This window comes from Musa acuminata, chromosome BXJ3-6, assembly GCF_036884655.1.
Source record: "Musa acuminata AAA Group cultivar baxijiao chromosome BXJ3-6, Cavendish_Baxijiao_AAA, whole genome shotgun sequence".
NCBI classification, from domain to species: Eukaryota; Viridiplantae; Streptophyta; class Magnoliopsida; order Zingiberales; family Musaceae; genus Musa; species Musa acuminata.
In genome coordinates, this window is record NC_088354.1 from 30,429,115 (window position 1) to 30,449,176 (window position 20,062).

At 35.7% G+C, this 20,062-nt stretch overlaps 1 protein-coding gene across 2 annotated transcripts; it reads left to right on the forward strand.

Moving 5' to 3' along the window:
* Positions 1-37: 37 nt before the first annotated feature.
* Positions 38-19,919, forward strand: LOC103988915 (zinc finger CCCH domain-containing protein 27). 2 transcript variants are annotated; one of them, XM_009407599.3, is made up of 8 exons: positions 38-193; positions 5,486-5,574; positions 5,819-5,917; positions 10,666-11,567; positions 11,802-13,031; positions 13,449-13,757; positions 14,580-15,123; positions 19,477-19,919. In XM_009407599.3, the coding sequence occupies exons 1-7, from the start codon at positions 138-140 to the stop codon at positions 15,120-15,122; spliced, it is 3,228 nt and encodes a 1,075-aa protein (XP_009405874.1). In that variant the 5' UTR covers positions 38-137; the 3' UTR covers position 15,123; positions 19,477-19,919. The 2 variants fall into 2 exon arrangements, with proteins under 2 accessions (XP_009405874.1, XP_065012428.1); XM_065156356.1 differs by lacking the exons at positions 38-193; positions 5,486-5,574; positions 5,819-5,917 and adding an exon at positions 9,179-9,283.
* The last annotated feature ends 143 nt before the right edge of the window (positions 19,920-20,062 follow it).

Sequence of the window (20,062 nt, forward strand, 5' to 3'; positions counted from 1 at the left end):
GAATCGAGGGTTGATGATAGGCGGACTTGATCGAACCTGTCACACCAAACCCCGGCCCGTCTCAAATCCGAGTTGGAGACGGCGAGCCGCAGCACCCAAGAGGACGGATGGGTCGTTAGGGCTACAGAACCCAAGCAATGGCGCTCGCGAAGGCTAAGGAGATCGTTTCCTCCGCCCCCGTCGTCGTCTTCAGGTGCCTTTCCCGCTCTTCTCCTTCATCTTCTCTTGTTATTCTATCGATCTCCTTTGTCAATTGATCTCTAGGGCCCCAATCTTGGGTTTGTTTCGCTCCGATTTTGGACGTTTTCTCTTCGTTGGAGATAGTCAATCTTCCGGGAATGCTCCGGTCGTGATCGGTTAGGGTCTGTTGAACCGATTGATGAAGACGATGGGTTGGGGTGCTTCAGCTATGTGGGGAATGCTAAAGAGGGAGAGAGTTCTTGAGCGCTGAATAGAGTTAGTTGGTGACAAGTATCGGATTTTGTCTGCCTTTTCCGGGGGTTTTGTATTTGCTTTTCTCTTCGTTTTATTGTGTGGAGAATAACGGATTTTTTGTTACTTTAACGAAGTGGAGGAGACGGTGATGTTGGAATACTTGTGCTTATTGACTGATGCATCCATATGAATCCATCTTGTGGTGGAAATGGACGATGCATTGTTTAGTGACTCGTTAAGTGCTTATTTGTACCAAAAGCAATCATCTTGGACAAGTTGATAGTAAGCTGTTCTTTTTCTTTCATTGGTTATGACTGTCTCAATTATGGATGAGTATTTAAATTTAGCTGAGTAAGAGTTAGAGACACTGAAAACTTTTAGGTTCGTACGTGGACATTGTGCAGCCATCTGAAGGGTAAGGCAAACACATCAATGTCTATTGCCAAAGCTAGAAGACTTCTGGTTCATCGAAGTGATTGGCACAAGAAAGTTAATTTGAACTCATGATGCAACGGGTGTTAGGGTTTAATTACTTCCTTTCTTTGAGGGAAAAATCTTATAGCTGGTTACTTGCACATTGGAAAAAACTCATTGATAAGAATCCTGATTCGATTTTTGGTTCTTTTTCTAAGGTTCAGATTTTTTTTTATCCCATCCATTTTATGGCCCTAAGCTCGAGGGTTAGTGTTCTCAAGCTCCCTAGTCTTCGTTGCTTTCCATGGTGAACAATTGGGTCATGTTGTTTATTTTAGACATCCTCATATGGAATCAATGTAAGTAGAGTTTTTATATTGTAGGCCCATGGCTCATCTTTATGCTAGCAACGGGACATGATTTTGGCCAAATAGTTTGAAGATTCAATCCCTTTGTAGAGATTGTTTTTTTTTCTTGTTTTCTTAGCTTTTTTGTTTAGTTTTCTATGGATAAGATATGAGATCCTGTTAATTTGTACTGGAGAGAGGTTACCATGGTTCATGATCTTGTCACATGTGTGCAAAAGTATTTACAATTCATAGTAGAATATGAGACCTCTTTAATGGCTTGACAAGCTGATCTAGGGCCAAAGAGTCTATGATTAAGCCCAGGCTGATGAGATATGCTTAAATTGGGTCACACCATGACACTGTACATACTTTATTGAAGAAACCAGATCTATGTGGCTCTGAATAAGTCAGATGAATAAATGGAAAATCACAACATAAACACTCAGTAGGTCTAGCATAAGAAGAATTTACTTTAAAGGGTTTCTCCATCTGATTTTCACATATTTTTTAGATTTTAGTTCTGATTCATAAACTGAACCAGTTTGATTCAGTTAATAGGGGACCGATGACAATGGTCTTGCTCCTTTTGTTGCAGCATCTGACTTTTTGACTAGTTTCTCCGACTGATGTTTGAACATCATCAGTAGATTTGAAAAAAAAATTGAGCTATGGAATCATTGTGGTCTAGCATTCGGTCATTTTGAGGAGATGAGTTATTAGATATTAACTGATTTTATACAGCCTTAGTCGGATTAAGCAATTTATATTGACGTGGAACCAATCTTATCTATCTCTTATTCAAATAAATTTGATTGGTTTAGAGGTTATTTAGCATATCATAAGTTGTCACAGGACAACATACTGAATAATTCTGATTGAGTTTCCTAGTTTACTGTAGGAAGAAGAAAAATGTGGAAAGAATTTGAGAACAATCATATTATGATTGTAATTGAAGATTCCAAATCCTAATGGAAGATTTTATGAAGATTGATATCAATTAAAGACATTATCTTCTTTGAAGGAAAAAAATCAAATTATATTTTTGATTTGATGCAATTGTAAATTTTTTATTTTTTTATTTTTCATTTTTATTCTTGTACTTGGCCTATAAAAAGGGGCTAGAATATTGTAATGCATCAATGAGAGACGAATCAATGAATCGTGTTCTTTTCCCACCTTGTGTGTGAGTGTTGCGAGGCTATAAGTTATTTTCCCGATGGCATGATCCCATAGTCCGGATGAGAGACATGCAGAGGTGCGAGACCTTCATCCTGGGAGTGTTCTCCTTGAGCCAGAGCGAGTCTGATAGTTATCCATTTGTTTTTCTATTATCTTTCAGTTACTATCATCTATTCTTCTCTTTTATGTTCCTCTATTATCAAAAAAATATTCTGCTGCTCTCGTCCTACATCACATATGGTATTCTAAGCTTTAAAATTAGGTTGACTTGGAGGTTTGGTAATTTAAATTTGATTTCTATTGTAACAGGTCTTGCTTTTATAATTTTAATTCTTTTTTGCAGAGGAAGATGTTCCTAATTTCTTAAATGTTAGCTATCTCAAATTTTCTACTATATTTCATCTTTCATACTTGTATTTGGAAGAAAAATGATGTTACCTTTTTAAGAGTTCTTAACCTTACACCAATGATTTGTATGTGGAACCTATTATTATGTTGCTTCATGGTGTCCTTTCTAGCAGTAAATGAAGCACTTGCTAAAGGTTTTAGAGTTTTAGTCCTGTAGACAAAATAAAGGTTAAAAACCACCGAAGAGAGCAATTATTTTTTATCCTCTTCTCACCTCCTTTATTTTTTTTTTCTGCTTGATTTTATATAAAGGATCAGGGAACTAGATACTCTATACATTAGAATGTTTTGAACTTCTAATTTTCAAATGTCGTGACTCAGACACGCATGATCCTCAACATGTTTTTCTATTGAAGTGATACTTAGAGTGATCATTAAGTGGTTGTATTTTATCTTCATTGTTGGGTTAATTATTATCACAGTTTAAACAAATTAATTTATTTGCATTTTCTTGGTTTGTACTCTCTTCTCTGTAGTTGTCTATATGTGATATTGAATGCCATAACATGCAATTCATGTTACAAACAGTAACCTAATTCATAGCTCTTATCTATCTTTGCCAAGAACCTTTTAGAAAATTGAACCAAATCTTTGTCAGTCTATTCCCATTGCTCTTGTTGAAAGTTCCATATGAGTTGTTAGCTATGGTGTTAGATGTTAACTATATAAGTTGTCAACATCAGTGTACAAATTTATACCTCCAAGTTACTGTGAACGAAATAAATTATTGTACCATGTTAGACTGGAGGCTGATTCATTATCAAGATTTAAATTTCTATTCAGTTGGATGTCCTATTATGTCTCTGTCTGGGCTTATTTTAGGGATGACCATATATTATAATTTTAATAACTGTCTCTTTGCTAATTTACTTCACAGGTATTACATACTCTCTTGAAAATGAATAGTTTTGATTGTTTGTAAGTTAGTTGTCAAGTTTATTTAAGCAAAGATTTTATTTCTGATACAAGTTGTAAAGTCCCAAGTATTTGAGGTTGTCTGCATCTAAAGAATTGCTTAAAGCAACCAGACACTCTATATTTTTGTTCTCTGTGGTCTCATGATAATATATTGCCCCTTTATTTTTGTCCTTTATATTCATTATTGTTCTATTGGTAACTTAGTAATTGGCAAAGTGGGGAAATTAAACATGGTCATTGGGAAGAAGCTTGAGCCACTATTTTACCAGAAGCATTTGAAATCCTGTTCTGATAACCACTAGACCCAGATTTTGATTGTGAAGAAGATTATGGTATACATGGATATAAAGCTACACTGTTAATAGTTATGGCTTAAGGGCTTGATATTTATGTTGACTAAGTTTCTTTTTCTGGTCAGGGTTTTAATATGCTACTTGGGCTTTTATGATTGATGTTCGATCTAATTTGTGGCCCATTTTTATTGGCTAGTGCATGCTGAGATGGTATACCATGTACATGTAGAGGTGGTAATTTTGTTGAGTTGGTTCCTCCCATGTTGGGAACCCCAGGAGTGGGAATTTCCTCAAGTAGGTCTAATGTTAGAACCATGGAGGTGGATTCTGAGTTAAGTGTGCCATCATGACATTAGGATTATCAGTAGAGGACGTTGTAGTACATTAATAGTTTCACATTAAGAGATGAGGTTGAATTGGAATTGTGCAGACATGGAGACTTTCTTCGAATAAATTTGTTGTAGGTATTTTAGGTCATTATGTAAAGGTTGCGGTTGTGTAAGTTATTTTTACTAGCAGGAACTCAGTTAATTCATGATGGGCAAACATTTTTACAGTTATGTTCTAGCCACATTTAGTTTAAGGTTTACTTCTGTTTTTCCAGTGTTCTCTGATCATATTTTTATTTACACTGCCTGTTTAAATGGTAATTTTGGGACACTAAACCTAACAATTTTTAAAGTTTTGATTCTTTTGAAGTTACTTGTATAGTGCATTCATGTTCATCATTGCCCAACTAATAACTTAAAACCAAGGTCTGCAATTTCGTATTGTACCGGAGTTTCGATGATCGCTCGGTACAGTACGAAACTGTATACCGAGCGGTATACCGAAACGGTATACCTTTCGGTATACCGCTATATATATATAAGTCGGCGACGTCGCCTCTCTCTTCTCCCAGGTGGGGCAACGTCGCTTCGACGATGTCGCCTTGTTTATATATATATATATAAATTAATATATATATAAAAGATTATATATATATATTTATATATATATTTTCGAAGCGACGTCGCCTTGTTTATATATATATAGAAATTAATATATATATATAAAAGATTATATATATATATATATATATAATTAAAAAGGCGACGTCGTCGAGGCGACGCGACGTCGCCTCGTATATATATATATATATATATATATATATATATATATATATATATAATTTTATTATTTTATTATTATTTTTCGTTCCGTCCGGTAGCGGGAGGTTCGCGTACCGGTATGCCGTCGGACCGGTATGTACCGCCTGTACCGGGCGGTATCTTTCGGTATTGCCTTCCTTGCTTAAAATATCAATTTCTCCTTGCTGTTTTATTATAACCGAGTTATTTGCTTTTTGTTTTTAATTTCTGAAACAGTACAGCACCTGAACGAAGATTCTACATTTATCTTTCTAGATATTGATCTTTTCTCTGTTCATGTTAATCTTTTAATTTTTCTCTTGCCTCACTTTACTCGATTATCTTTGGTTGCTTGCAGCAAGACAAACTGTGGACACTCCAAGTGGGTAAAGGAGTTGCTCACACAATTAGGAGTGTTTTTTAAAGTGATTGAGTTGGATCTCGAAAGTGAGTGCACTTCAGATTACATGTAGTTTAAAATACTTTGCAGAAAATTATTTTTGTTAATGTTATTCTATACTAATTGTAGGTTGCTTCGAGGAGCATTTTTTTCAAAAGATATAGCCTAGTTATAGCATCTGATTCTACTATCTAGGCATCTAGTGCAAATACAAATAATCTTTCTTTCGTTACTTTTCTATGTGGATGATGGGTTACTATGATGTTTCTGACCTTAATCTCTTACATAAAGGTGATGGATCTGATGTCCAATCTGCACTAACAGAATGGACTACTCAAAGGAAATTGCCAATTGTATTCATTGGTGGAAATCATATTGGTGGTGATGAAAGTATGTTCCTTGCCTTTGCATGTTTTTCCAGTTAATCATTTAAGAAATTATATTATCATCTTTGGGCTTGATTCTTTTTAGTCTGTTTGATAATTTGGCAATGATCTTCATTTGTCATATCTAACGAGCCGGTTGATTCATTTGACAAATTTGTATTTATTAAAATTACAAAATGAGATCCATCATGATCATGGTGTCACACATAGGTTGTCTCTTTTTAAATAAATTATTAAATATGATACTTTTTTTCATGGTTCGCTTTATCGGTTCGTATCAGTGTACTGATCAACTTTTGGTACGGTTCATACCAAGTTGTACTGAATCATACCGAGTATACTGATGCATGGTACATGGGGTTGTACCAATGTACCGCATGTACTGATCTCTTGTCGAACTTGTATGTATTGCCTATACCAAGCGGTATGCTATGGTATGACGAACCTTGCTTTTTTTAATAAATTGCATGTTGAGAGAGCCACACAAGTTAAATTTGGTGGTCATAAAAAGATATAAGATTGTTTAGGGCTAGCTATACTTTATGAGTTGGAGTTTAGATAATAAACAACGTTTTAAAGATTAACCAAAGATAGGGATATTAAATATTACTGAAACAGACAAAATAAAAGAAAAAATGTTGAAGTTTTCCGAAATTGGGATGAGGAGAAAGAGAGAGAGAGAGAGAGGAGGGGCACCAATCTGTGATAAAATGATAAAAGATTATAGTGTCTACTGTCTACTATAACCAGTAGTTAAATGAAAAAACTATAGAAAATAATGCACATTAGATGCCAATTTTTCAGTAGACTTCCTTCGGAGAAACCGACACGACGTGTCTGGTTGTCTCCTTGATCTTTTTGGGAGAAAACAATAGAATAATGGAAAATTTCAATTATTCACCATCAATTATTATGGTGATTACTCAAAACTACTTGTGATGCTATGTGATCATGGCAATTATCTTGGTGATTCGTCAAAAATGCTCCTTGTGATTTTAGGGAACCATGGCTAGGATCTTTGTCATTAAGGTGGAGAACTGATCCAAAAATTTATGTTTTCATCATAGATTAAATCATTGTTTATAACCTAGGTTCTTATTTTATCATCAAACCAATCGCTGTTAACTTTTTATTATTATCAGTGAACAAATTTCTTGTATGAAATAGCTGTTTTGTATTTCTCAAGAAGTGACTCAATTAATGAGATTTGGTATGATACATATGAGGAGGATGTGATTTATATTCAAATATTTTTACTTAAAACATACTGATTCGACCCCATAAGCGGGACCACCACCCAAAATCATATTGTCACTAGAAGCATAACTCTATAATTTCTAGAAAATCACCTAATAATTCCAGAGTCCCAGAAATGTCTGGGTTTAAATGACTTTCAAATTAACTTCCAAATTAGTAGATGCTACCAAAAGGATTTCCATTGCAATACACAAAAGGAAGAGACTCAGAATGTTATAGGCACAAAGTGCTTCTCCAATTTCATTAATCCATAAATGAGATCTGCATAGATGCATTGATTCATGCATCTTGATTGGAAAAAAATGAAAACAAAAAAGAATTTACGTCGAAAAGCAAACTAATTGGTAATGAAAGATGAAATATAAATCACAGTCAACGAGACCCTCTCAGGGCTTGCTTGATACTAAAAGGAAATAAACTTATGGAGCATGGTTTTTTTGGGGGTCAAAATGTCCCTTAACTTTATCATGAGTTATTTTCCTTGGTTAAGAATACTTGTTGTTTTGTCAATGTTCGTCAAGTCATCCATTTTTTTCTTACTCATAGAGGAAGTAAGAAGTTTAAATGGTATAATATATGTTTATTAGAAGTCCTTCTAATGAAGTCTGTATTCCCATTTTCAAATGGATGACTCATTAATTGAATTAGATGACGATTTTAAATGGATTAATAGTATATTTCCACTAGAAACTGTAAATTAATGGGCTTTTTGTATGATCTATTTCACTGGCAGCATTTATTTTCACTTTGGCTAACTTAGCAGCTCGGCCAGTTACTTGATATTCGAGAATGTTCTATTTTTTCATGCTAGCAATCTACAACAGTCAATTAGGATCATTTTCTTCTTGAGACCTTTAAAACACATTCTTTGTTTCTATGATGGTGTCCTGGAGCACAAGAAGATTATACTTGGTGTCAATTAGGTGATTTGTGAACTTTGGTGTTCTCCATGGTGTTTTTGATTAATAGGTTTAGTGTTATGTCAACTTGAACTTGCTCGATGTGTTCTCCTTTGTGGTTGTATAGGAAAGACAGCCGAGCTTGTTGAATATGAGGAGTTCCTAATAAAGGTTGAACAACTGAGTCCGAATAAATGTTTAAATTGAAGTTGGGCTTAAATCCTTTGTTCCTAAATAGCTTAGTGGGAGAGAATCAGCTGTTAACTAATTGGTCATCAGTTGGAATCCTACGTAGGAAGATTTGGTTTCTTTCTAACTAAAGAATGAATAATGGAATTAAAGGGTTCGCTTTAGGTTCAAACTTTTTAATTTGTCAAGTGAAACTCCCTGATAGCAAAAATGAGTTTTGGATAAGTTGGGTAACACGCAAATATGTTATCAAGGCGAAATCAACAAAGAAGTTAGTCAATGGGCTATAGATTCAAACAATTGCATGACTATTATTAACCCTACTTGGAGTGATTATGCGGTAACATCTACAGGTGGCTTTTCTTCTGTTAAATTCTGAGGCTCAACATTGGACATTGTAGTGGAAGCTACTGAGTTGGAGTAGGGTCAACCTTGGACATGTACTTGGAATGATTATGTGCTAACATCTACAGGTGGCTTTTCTGCTGTTAAATTCTGAGGCTCAACCTTGGCCATGTAGTGGAAGCTACTGAGTTGGAGTACAATAGGGGCCAAGGAATTTTCTAGTGGACTGGAAGAAACACCAACAGTGAAATCATCTTGCCGGGTTGACATCAAATCTGAGTGAACCATACTATATGAATACTTTTATGGAAGATTTAAATATTGGTCAATAGCAATTTAGTAATCTACCGGACTGGTTAGGTTGGTATACCGATTACCGAGTCATACCTTCTGGTATCATTGAATAAAATCATTAGAAAACTGATATGTACATATATCGTACTGCATGTTTTGATACCAGTACTTGGTTGGATGTTTAGATCCTTGACTTTTTTTCTTTTAGAACATCAAATCATTTATCACTTTTGAAATTTATATTTTTCTTATGCCTCACATGTCTCTTTTATGTGATATAGTTGTTACATCATATGTGTGTCATACCACTTCTACGAATGGTTCATAATGCTGTATCTCTTTTGAGGCCAGGACCAACATTACCAATGACTAACTGCACCCATCATGTAAGCCAGTTAAAACCTTATTATGCTAGTTAATCATTCTGAGCAAGAAAGTAGGATGGTAGTTGTCATTTACTGGTTAAACTCTTGAAAGCAAGCGAGCTTGTCCCAAGCTAGTCTGTTCACAGATTATATGTTAGCTCCTGTTCATGAATCTGCTCTTGTCCTAGTTCTTATTACATTCCTTGCTGTTAGTCAAATGCAAATCTTCTAAAATGCCTTATTAACCTCCATGTCATTGGTGGCATGAAAGTGCTCTCTTTTTTCTGTGGATGCCACAGAGTGAACAGTGATCCAGAATCAGATGCCAATCCTTAGACTTAGACCATCCATTTCTAGTTAGAAAATCAGAGTAGAGGCGTTGAGAGACCCCCTTGGTCCAACCCTTTCCATTTCAAGTCAACTGATAGGCAAATAGACATATCAGATTGCACTGATCGAGCAATCCTGATGGTGACTGAGGGGGCTAAAGACCGAGAAGTGAGATTTTTGTACCATAGCAGTTTTCTTTTATGGCTAAATCCAGTCTCCTAGTCCCTAAGGCAACGAAAAAGATTCACATTCTTACTTTCAGGAAGGGTGGATTAGGAAAATTCTATTGATTGCCATTTTTTCCATACCTTCAAATTTTATGAGCACCCAAATCTGTAACAGTACTAGCAAAACATCTTTGAACAGGGTAATCCCATGCCAGATGTGTCCAAAAAGAACAGCAAAGCAAACAGAGCATTGCCAAGAGTGAACTAACCCCTTGGACTGCTATCTAGGAATCAAGGAACCTAGCTTTAGATGTGCTGTGTTAGCTTTTGAATCACAGGTGGTCAATATGGAATTGGTCCAAACAATAGGTGGTTAATCTGTATTATTTAGACTATTCATGTGTCTAATTTTATATTTTTTTATACTTCTTTTAAACAGTTATTTGTTTTATAATCTCAATGTGAATTGTGAACCATGCAAGTTGTTGCATATATGTCCACATGGTATATGTACTCTGTGTCTTGACCACCTGGACAGAACAATAACTGCTTTATGAAAATTTGGTTCAAGATACATAAGTCAACCAAGTGCAAAACAACATAGAAACCATAGTCGCTAATCACAAAAACTTGAAGGACACAAGTTAAAGTTGGAATTATCTTTATGATCACAATATCTTAGTCAAGAAAAATGTTACAAGTTAAAGTTCTCTTTCAATAAGGAAAAATCACTTTAAAGTGTTAAGAGTTTCTTTTAATTCTTTTCTCAGTAATTATTATCAATAGCCAAACCATTCTAGTTCTTTGCATTATTGTTCATCACAAATGTTCAATAATTGTAATTTTTGTATGGCATTCTGTTTTCATGTGTCGGTGCATAATCTTCTAGTGTATCCATATCCCTAGGTACAAGAAACTTTTTCACAAGGATGTTACAGGCCCTTGAAGATGCTTCAATAGTGAGCGTTGGTCAGAACCTTGATATTATTAAGAAGTTTGAGCTGTCTTTGCCTCCTGCTGCCGATAATGGACAACTGAGAACTCAAATGCCTAGTGAGATAAATCATTCAATGTCTTCTAAACCACTTATTGATTCTGAAGACCGAGAAGTTAGTGATGATGATGATGATCGCAACCATAAACATCGTAGGAGGGAGGCACATCCTAATATGTCTGATAATGATGTTCAAGAACTATCTATGCGGCAGACTAATAGAAAAAGAAACAAGCCTTTTGAGAGTAGGAAAATGTTCCATGACAATATTAACAACATCAATATGGAGAGAGATAAGCGACGACCTATCTTCACACCAGGAATGCGGGTTTCCTCTGATTTGAGTTCACGGGCTAGGACAAATCAAACATACACTGGTCCCTGCTTTGATAAATCCACATCTACAGGACGCCCTCCAGTAGGAAGAGGAAGAGGGAGGAGTACTATTTCCCGGAGCCTACAAGATTCCAGATTTAACCCCTTTGACACACATGATTTTGCATCACAGGTTGTTTCACAAGGACTGCCTACGCACCCTAGCCTTTTTGTTGGTACAGGTATACCCGCTGCTGCAAGTTCACAAAATACATGTTGGGGTACATATGGGTTTGTTCCTGGGATGAACAGTAGAATTTTGGATCCACTCCAACCACTTGGTCTGCAAGGGGCTCTTCAGTCCACAATCACACCATTATTCAATATGGGCATGCCTCGTCTGCGTTGCAGAGACTTTGATGAACAGGGATTTTGCCTGAGAGGGGATATGTGTCCAATGGAGCATGGTGTAAATCGGATTGTTGTTGAAGATGTGCAGGTAAGTTATTATCTGAATTTCTTTTGCACATCATCTGCCACATTGAAATTTTACTATTTGGTAAAAAGTGGGTGCCATCTTAACATTCATTGTCTGATCACTTTTGTATGGACCTGGCTGCTTGTTTTTAGTTGCAAGAAATATTGATTCTGAGACACTTCTGCTAATACGTAATTTATGATACAATTTATTTTTTTCCTTCCAGTCATAACTATCTTCTGTAATGATTTGCAGAGTCTTTCTCAGTTCAATCTTCCTGTCTCGGATCCAAATTCACATGCTCTGGGAATTCAAGCTGGGCCAGGATCGTTGCCTTCTGTTAGGGCACCTTCAGGCCTCGTCACAGGCGGCAACTTGATACCTGCAAAAGATGCGAAAACCATCTTGTCTGATGATCCATTAAAGCTGAGTGGAGTTTCATCTGCTTGTGGTGCTGCTGAAGCAGATGTATATGATCCTGATCAGCCTTTATGGAACAACGAGTGTCCAGAAACATCTGGCACAGGCTTTCCTTTACTGAGCAATGATGAACCTTTATGGAATGCAGACTCTTCTTCTCAGCAGAGTCTCACATTATCTAATGGCTTTAAAAGTGATCAGGCAAGCAGAGTCTTCATGGAAAATATTGGTTCACAGAGTACTAATTCATCTATTTGGGGCCGGATTGGCCGTGGTAGTAGGTCAGAGATGGGTATAAAGACTAGTAGCAATGCAGCTTCTATAAGTCATCTGTCGGATGCAACGAAAGAAGATAATGAGAAATCTATGGTTAATACTTCTGTCATTCCAGAAAAACGTATTCCTGCTGAGGACATGGGTTACAAAACAACAGAGTTGCAGCCTCTTTCAAGATTGCATGTGGACTCTGGTCGTAACAGTGGTAGAATGTCTCAAAAAGCTTCACGGACTCTCTATGTACATGGTATTCCTCAAAAGAACAACACAAGGGAGGCTCTTCTTTCACACTTCCAGAAGTTTGGTGAGGTTGTTGATATCTATATTCCACTGAATAGTGAAAAAGCTTTTGTTCAATTTTCTAAAAGGGAAGAGGCTGAAGCTGCCCTTGAAGCACCTGATGCTGTAATGGGTAACCGTTTTATAAAACTATGGTGGGCCAACCGTGATAGAGTTTATGATGTTCGAAAAAATAATGTTTGCACTAAGTTGCCTCCATCATCTTCCAAGGGGGGATCTTCTTTTCCATCTTGTCCATCTGGACATGACAAAGAGAAAGAAGATCTGAACTCTCCAGTTCCAACTGGAAGAAAAACACCTGCTTCTGAACTGTTGGTGGCAGTCCCAGGTCTGAAAATTTCATCTCCACATTCTCTAAAAATAGCTTCTCCAGTGCCAAAGAAACTAGAGGGATTGGAGCTCTTGAAAGAGGAACTTCGCAAAAAGCAGGAAATTTTGGCCCAAAAGCGCGATGAATTCCGTCGCCAATTAGACAAATTTGAGAAACAAGTAATATTTTCTTAGCTCCTGATAAACATATCTATTAGTAGTCTTGGCAAATGTGACAGATATTTACTAAATGTTACTTTAGCAGTAGGACCTTGTATTACTGTGAGAATGTTGTGGTGGTTTGCCCATGAATATCTTTTATTTATTCTGGAAGAATTCTGTTTTTTCTTTTTTGTGGCAAAAAAAAAATTTCTTTTTGCTTTCTTCTTTTACAGGGAGGCTGGTGGGTGTGGATTACTTATCTAAAGTATAATAGAGGGACCCTGAAACATTTAAATATTTCTTTGTACATGATTTATTTTTTATTATAAAATCATTTCCATTAAAATTAGACAAGTTGACTTCTCTATTGTTATAGTAATCATTGGGATTATATTCCTTCATATAGGATACAAAACCTTTGAAATCTCTGTGCAGGCTATTACAGTTAAGAAGGGTGAAGTAGCCTCTGGACAAACATCTAAAAAGCTTAAAGTGGATATTGGCAATGAAGCAGCAAAAGCTGGAACACCCAGAGCACCAAATACTCCTGCAGGCGGACGACAAGAAGTTGAGAATACAGGACAAACTAGAAAGTCCAAGGAGGTTCTTGTTTCACCTACTACGATAGCAAATGCAGCAAATTTTCAGAATTCCAACACAGAAGAGACAAGTCATCTGACTAATCCAGATAATCAGTCCACTTCATTTAGAGTTCTTCCTCCTCTGCCAGCTGATTTCACAGATGTAATTCTCTTCTCAGACATTTAAATATTCACTATGCACACCAACAAACAAATTTTTTATATAGATATGTATATCCCTGCACAGCTACACACACACACACGACATGATTGTATTTTACATTAGAAGTATTATTTTAACAATAAATAATTATTTTGGATTTCTATTTTATTATGTGTCCTCGTCTCTGTTTGATAAGTTCCAAGGACCATATTGTGAATTATGAATATAAATCATAAGATTTTCTTGTTGAAAGGAGTGATGAATAGTAAAAGATAGTACAAAACTTGGATCATTCTGACAGCTTAGAAATTGTTTGGATTTGATATGAACCATTAATGTACATTATGACTGCATCATCATTCCTTGTACTTTCAAGATTCACATGACACATACCATGTGGTGTATGGGCATAGTTTGTATATCTGGACAGTATGTCTCACCATGACAATTGACATGCCTAGGTTGACAGTGCCAATCTGCATGGTAATGACAAATTGAATCCTTGACTTCTAATCTTTCTCGATGAGGGGTACAATTAACCAAGTAATATATGACAGGTGACTATTTGTCCAAGTACCTATTTCAATATTTTAAGGTCTTCTAACCAACCAGAAACTAAAATCAAGTATGAAATACGACATGCCCTAGTTTTGATAAATTCAATATGACACAACCTGATCACCAATTGATTCAATCTAACTTCCAATTGAATCGCATTTTACCTATTTCACTGCTAGACTGCATCAGAAAGTTAGAAAAGCTTTCTAATGCCAGTTGTCTGTTTCCCATTCTGAATTTAACATCTATTTTTTATGTTTGTAGGTTGCTGCTCTGCAGGATCATTTCTCAGTATTTGGTGATCTTGCTTCAGTAGTACTAGAAGAGCCAGAAGAAAGAAGTGAGAATGATGCAGTGAAGACACCTGAAAATTGTTGTGCTCGTGTAACTTTTATCTCATGTGATAATGCAAAGAGAGCTTATGTTGGTGGTAAATGTTGGCAAGGGCATAATCTGCACCTTATGTGGCTGAGTGACTCTGGTAACTCTAACAGAGCTTGTGGCAGTCAAGAAATTATGGGATTCCTGGGTGGTTCAAGTGCTTACATCCGAGATGACCCAATGACATCTGTAATATCGTCACCAGTTGAAGAAAGTTCAGCAGATGTTGCTATTTCTGGGGTAACTGCTGTTATGGACGTCTCATCTTCTAGGGGCTTGGAGGATGTACATTGTGATGACAATGGTGTGCTCATGGTTCCCTTAAGGACATCCCATCCTAATCCCAATACATTGTCATGCGAGGATCACCCTGGGCTTGATGTTCCAGTTGTCAAAGACAAAATGGGTGTTGATCTTGCACAGTGAGGTATGCTGATTTATGCAACGTATTAATCTTTTAAGTAATTCAATCTGCTTCTTGTTTTTTTTTTTGTTAAAAGTTTCTATTTGCAACTTCTGATATATTGTTTAAGTTGTCTAAAATTTTCTTCATAGGTATGGAATATCAAATTTTGTGGAAAAATTAAAGAGAACGAGTTTGAAAATTCCTTGAGCAAAATTATGAAAATTAAAGTTAACAAATGATTTTGACATTTGCTAGAGGAAGTATTGTAGTATCTGAAGCTAACAAAACATGCTGGACCAAAGTGGCCTTAAGAGTGCTGAGGTCCCTCTGCAATTACACACACATATACATATAGAGAATCAAATGCAAAGAGGCCATAGTTTAAGTTGGTCTACTAACATCTGCAATTATTTTTTAAGATGTAGAACTTGCTCTTTGTTTTCCTATCTAGCCTAAGGCCCTAAACCAACAGATTAAGGCCATGGTTGGTTTGGCAACAAAGAATAATGGAATAGGATTAGTTATTCCAATTGAATAAACTATTCCAACAAATTATGCTCAATTTTGTTTGGCTATATTTCCTTATTTTTAGTAGTCATTAGCAGAATAATAAATTTACTATTTCATTATAACTGTTAACAGAAGTAGATATTTCAATCATAAGTATGCAAATTTCATATTTGCCCTGCTTAGTCAGTAATTAACATATAAGTTTATTATAAAATCTAGTTGCTATCAATATGCTCAGAAGGAAATGGTCTATATTTGTATATTTAATTGATTTGTAAGTTATATTTAGTCTTCTTTTATAAATTATGTTATAGTTATTAACTGTGGTTCATATAGCTTTAACAAAATTCGTTATAAATAAATAGATAAGTAAATAAACTATTTCATTATTAAAATTAACATGAAGTGATATATCAATCTTAAAGATGCAAATCTCATAGTTGCGTTGGATGTTCTTAGTAGTAATTAACAAATAAGTTGATTGTAAAATCTAGTTGCAATCAACATGTTCAGAATAAAATGATCTGTAACTATATTTTCTATTTATTTATAAATTATAATATAGTTGCTTTGGCAACCTTGGTTAATACAACTTAAAGCAAATTTGTTAGTACATGCTAAAAAACAATTTTAACTAACAAATACTATTTAAGTAACTCATTACTGGGCATAACTCTAATGACAACAATCATTGAGGTTCTAATTAACAACAGTGCTAGTCAAGCACCACAACCTCCTTGTGGAGCATTCTGATGCTTGCTGCATACTCTGGATGTGAGCATCAGCGCCTGCATCAGGATGAATTGTGAAGGAGAAGCTGAGGTAGAAACTTGGAGCGAGGGGTTACCATAAAGAGCAAATGGTGGTTGCCTTGAATGCACAGCCATGCTTGGGTGCAGACTTTGATTACTCTTGGATGTGTTCTATGACCTAAAAATCTACATTAATAACAAGACATGCTAATGATGCTTCTGTCCATGTATTGTGTGGCCATGCTTGATGGACATACTCAATAGAATGGGCAAACAAAACAGAAAAAGATGAGGTAAATGGGGAAAATAATGAAAAGGGAAAAGGAAGGTGAAAGTCGAATGACTTTTAAGCAAAAAATTGGAGTAGCCTTACTCCACTTGCTCCTCGGAATAGTTAATCCTGAAATAAGATGGTTTGTCCTCCCTCTTATCCTCAAATTGTTTTATCTGTTTGGCGGGGTTAAGGCTTATGTCTTGGGCCTTATTCTATCCTTACCCAACCAACTGGAGCCTAAAAGAAGTTTGCAGTTCTATTTAGCTTAGTCAATTTTGAATTCAACAATGTTCATTCTTCTCAATTATAGCCTCATTAAGTGGTAATGAGAACCACTATTTGTTTATTTGTAATATATTATGCAAGTAATACTTGGTCCTCTTAGATTTTAGTGGTCATTTGGTAATCATCATCCCAAATGCTTTAGCTGTTTAGCAGCCATAATTTGCTTCACTCCTCAGGTGATTATGCAGCACCTACTTTTAGAAATTTGGATGTGTTTTTCTTTTCTTTCTAATGGTATTGTCCCACCTATATGGAATTACATGAGTTGGGGCTAATGGGATCCACTACTTTCCAATAGAATAATCAAGGCATCACATGTTAAGAAATTCCTAGTAACAAGATATCTCTGGCACTTAAACAAATCAATATATTTTATTGACTATAGAGTAATTACTCATTTGCTTTTTAATTAAATTTTCACCTATGGTTATCGAGTAGTACAACACAAAAGGGATTATTCTCTTATTTAAGATATTTAGGTCCCATCTAATTAGATATTTGCACTGCATTACTTAAGGTCATGTTTAGCATATTGATTGCAGTAATATAAGAAAAATATACAAAGTACGCCAATAGCTACTACATAATTTGGTGCTTTCATTAACTAGATCAAGCATGTACAGTATGTTAAAGCATTATTATGATACCCTTGATCAAATCCTAAGGTCCAAATCTTATCAAATATTTGATTCGTTGTTTGTGACAGTAAATGTCTGCTGTCCTTTTTCTTTGAGCACAGTAAGAAGACTGAGACACTGATTCTCTGGGTATTTAATGCCTTTTTCACTATCTCTAACAAAACTTTACTAGCCCATCACCAAAAGGCACCAGCTCCAGGTGATGAAATTCTAGCAACTTAGGAGACCAAGACAAGTGATTCCCCAGGGATCTAGTGTCTTTATAACTATATGTAATATAATATTTCTTGCACGTCCTTTGATAGGCACCAGCTTCCAGTGGTGAAATTCTTGTACCTCTATGTGATGGGACTCAGTCTAGAATCATTGAGCACGGTACTTGCATTTTGGTCCAATAGTTTTAATGAAATATTCTTATGCTGATAATGTGGCTTTTTATGGTAGCTTTCAATCTGTAAGTTTGATTCCAATAAGTGAATTCCTAGTTTCTGTTCCAATCTCAATTGGCAAAATGGTTTTAGTAAAGCCCTGCAGTATCAAGATCAATGTGATCAAGTTACAGCAATATGTATATATAAATGATAAATGATTAAAGAGGTTAAGAAAGGAATTTTTAAACACAACCCGTATGCAGTTAGAATAAGTTATAACTAGATGCAAGACATCATAAATAAGTATAAAGCAGGAATATATCATTTTATAAGCTTCAGGTAGGAACTAATTTGTTACTATCAGATTTCTATTTAGTCCTAACAGATATTCATCTAGACCTTAGCTCTTTCCACAGGAATGTAACAAAAGAGATTTGAGACTAAGAAAGAACAAGTTAAAAAGAGAAGAGATGAGAAGAGGAAGAGGGAGGGAGCTAGAGGAATACTCGCTGTAATTTTCTCCTGCTACACCTGTGCCAGAACTGTGATTTCTTATTTTAGTAGAGAGTGTGAAAGAGGGATAAGACTCCTGCACCGCCCCTTTCATTCTGCCTGTGAAATGATAAGGGCAGGGGAAGGGAGATGTGAGGGAAAGGTTTGGGAGACAGCAAAGATGAGACATGCCACTGCCCATGAGACTGGAATTCGAAGGTCTAGGCTCCTGTTGTTATTATGAAGCTATCACCGATACCCAATGGTTTTAGTATATATGCAAAGTAATGTAGCTAATGGTTAGTCCTGATTCTGATTATTACTAGATCAGATTGGGGCCAATCCATATCAAATACAGTTAACTGCTGGGTAACTGGATGGGATTGAAATTTGGGCTGCCAGGTTAAAAATTTGATCCAAAAAAATGTAGTCCATCCTAGTTTTTATCAGATTTCTTTGGCTCAACATTTGGTCAATTGGTAGACCTAATCCAATCCTAGTTTTTCCCTTGTGTCATTCATTCTCCAATAAAAGACATGTTATATGCAGAAAGAATGAAAAGCTAAATGAGGAGCATCACATCGGTCACTTGTATCTCAAGAAACTACATTTGTGGCAATTTTTTTTTATCTATTGCTGGGATGTGCCTCTCAAAGCTCCATGCTTGAAATACATTTCTACAAATCTATTTTGCTCATTGTTAAACTTTTTCCTTGAAAGGGAATAAGGCTCTGAAATATAACAGAACCTATTTCGGATTTCAGTTTACTACCTTGACAGGTCCAAATAATCATATTGGGTATTCATTTAGCAATTTCATCTTTTGGTTGTTGTACATCATGCACCTTTGGTTGTAGTCATTTGGCAGAAGATTTGGAGCAGCACAAAAAGTATAAATGAGTATCTTTGGGTTGTTGGAACTTGGAATCATTATTTTGATTTTCACTAGTTTGGTTTATCACTGCTGTTTGTAGCTGTACAACATTTTTTACGTGTGTTTTCTATCACCAAATAATTCATTACTCAGTAGCTACTTTTTCCATTGTGCACAGGTCGTCCTCTGTATTATCTTTTGTTTTCAACGAGGCTTCCGCATACAAAATTGCCCCATGCACCCTGCATGTCTGGCACCAAACTTATGTTTTTTCATCGACAATAGAGAAGAATATTTGGATCAAAGGAGCACATTTTGTTAGTTGTGGGAGCAGGTTTAACTATGGAATTCCTTTATGAGGAAAAGCCAAATTAAGGCAAATTTGAGCTGGTGGCACCTGTATTGCTTTCCTCTGTATCTTTTGCAAATCTGATTTTCTTTTGATTACTTTTGAGTAGCAGCAAATGTGATTAATATTAATACAAATGTTACTTTGTTCTTGATTACACTTACCATAGAACATTGTAGCTGTATCAGGATGGCTAGAGAGCTGACGTGCAGTTTATCTTTACTAGTAATAAGTTTATCTTTGATATCATCAATTACCTTATTTTCTTTTCATGCACCATGGTTTCTTTTTGACTGAATGTATTCTTGTTGGCTTCACTAGCGACTTTTTTATAGCGCATAATCTTCGGTTTTGCTCCACTTGATTGTGATTGCACTTGAACATGAAAGAGAAGGAAAGGATTTGAATGCCATCC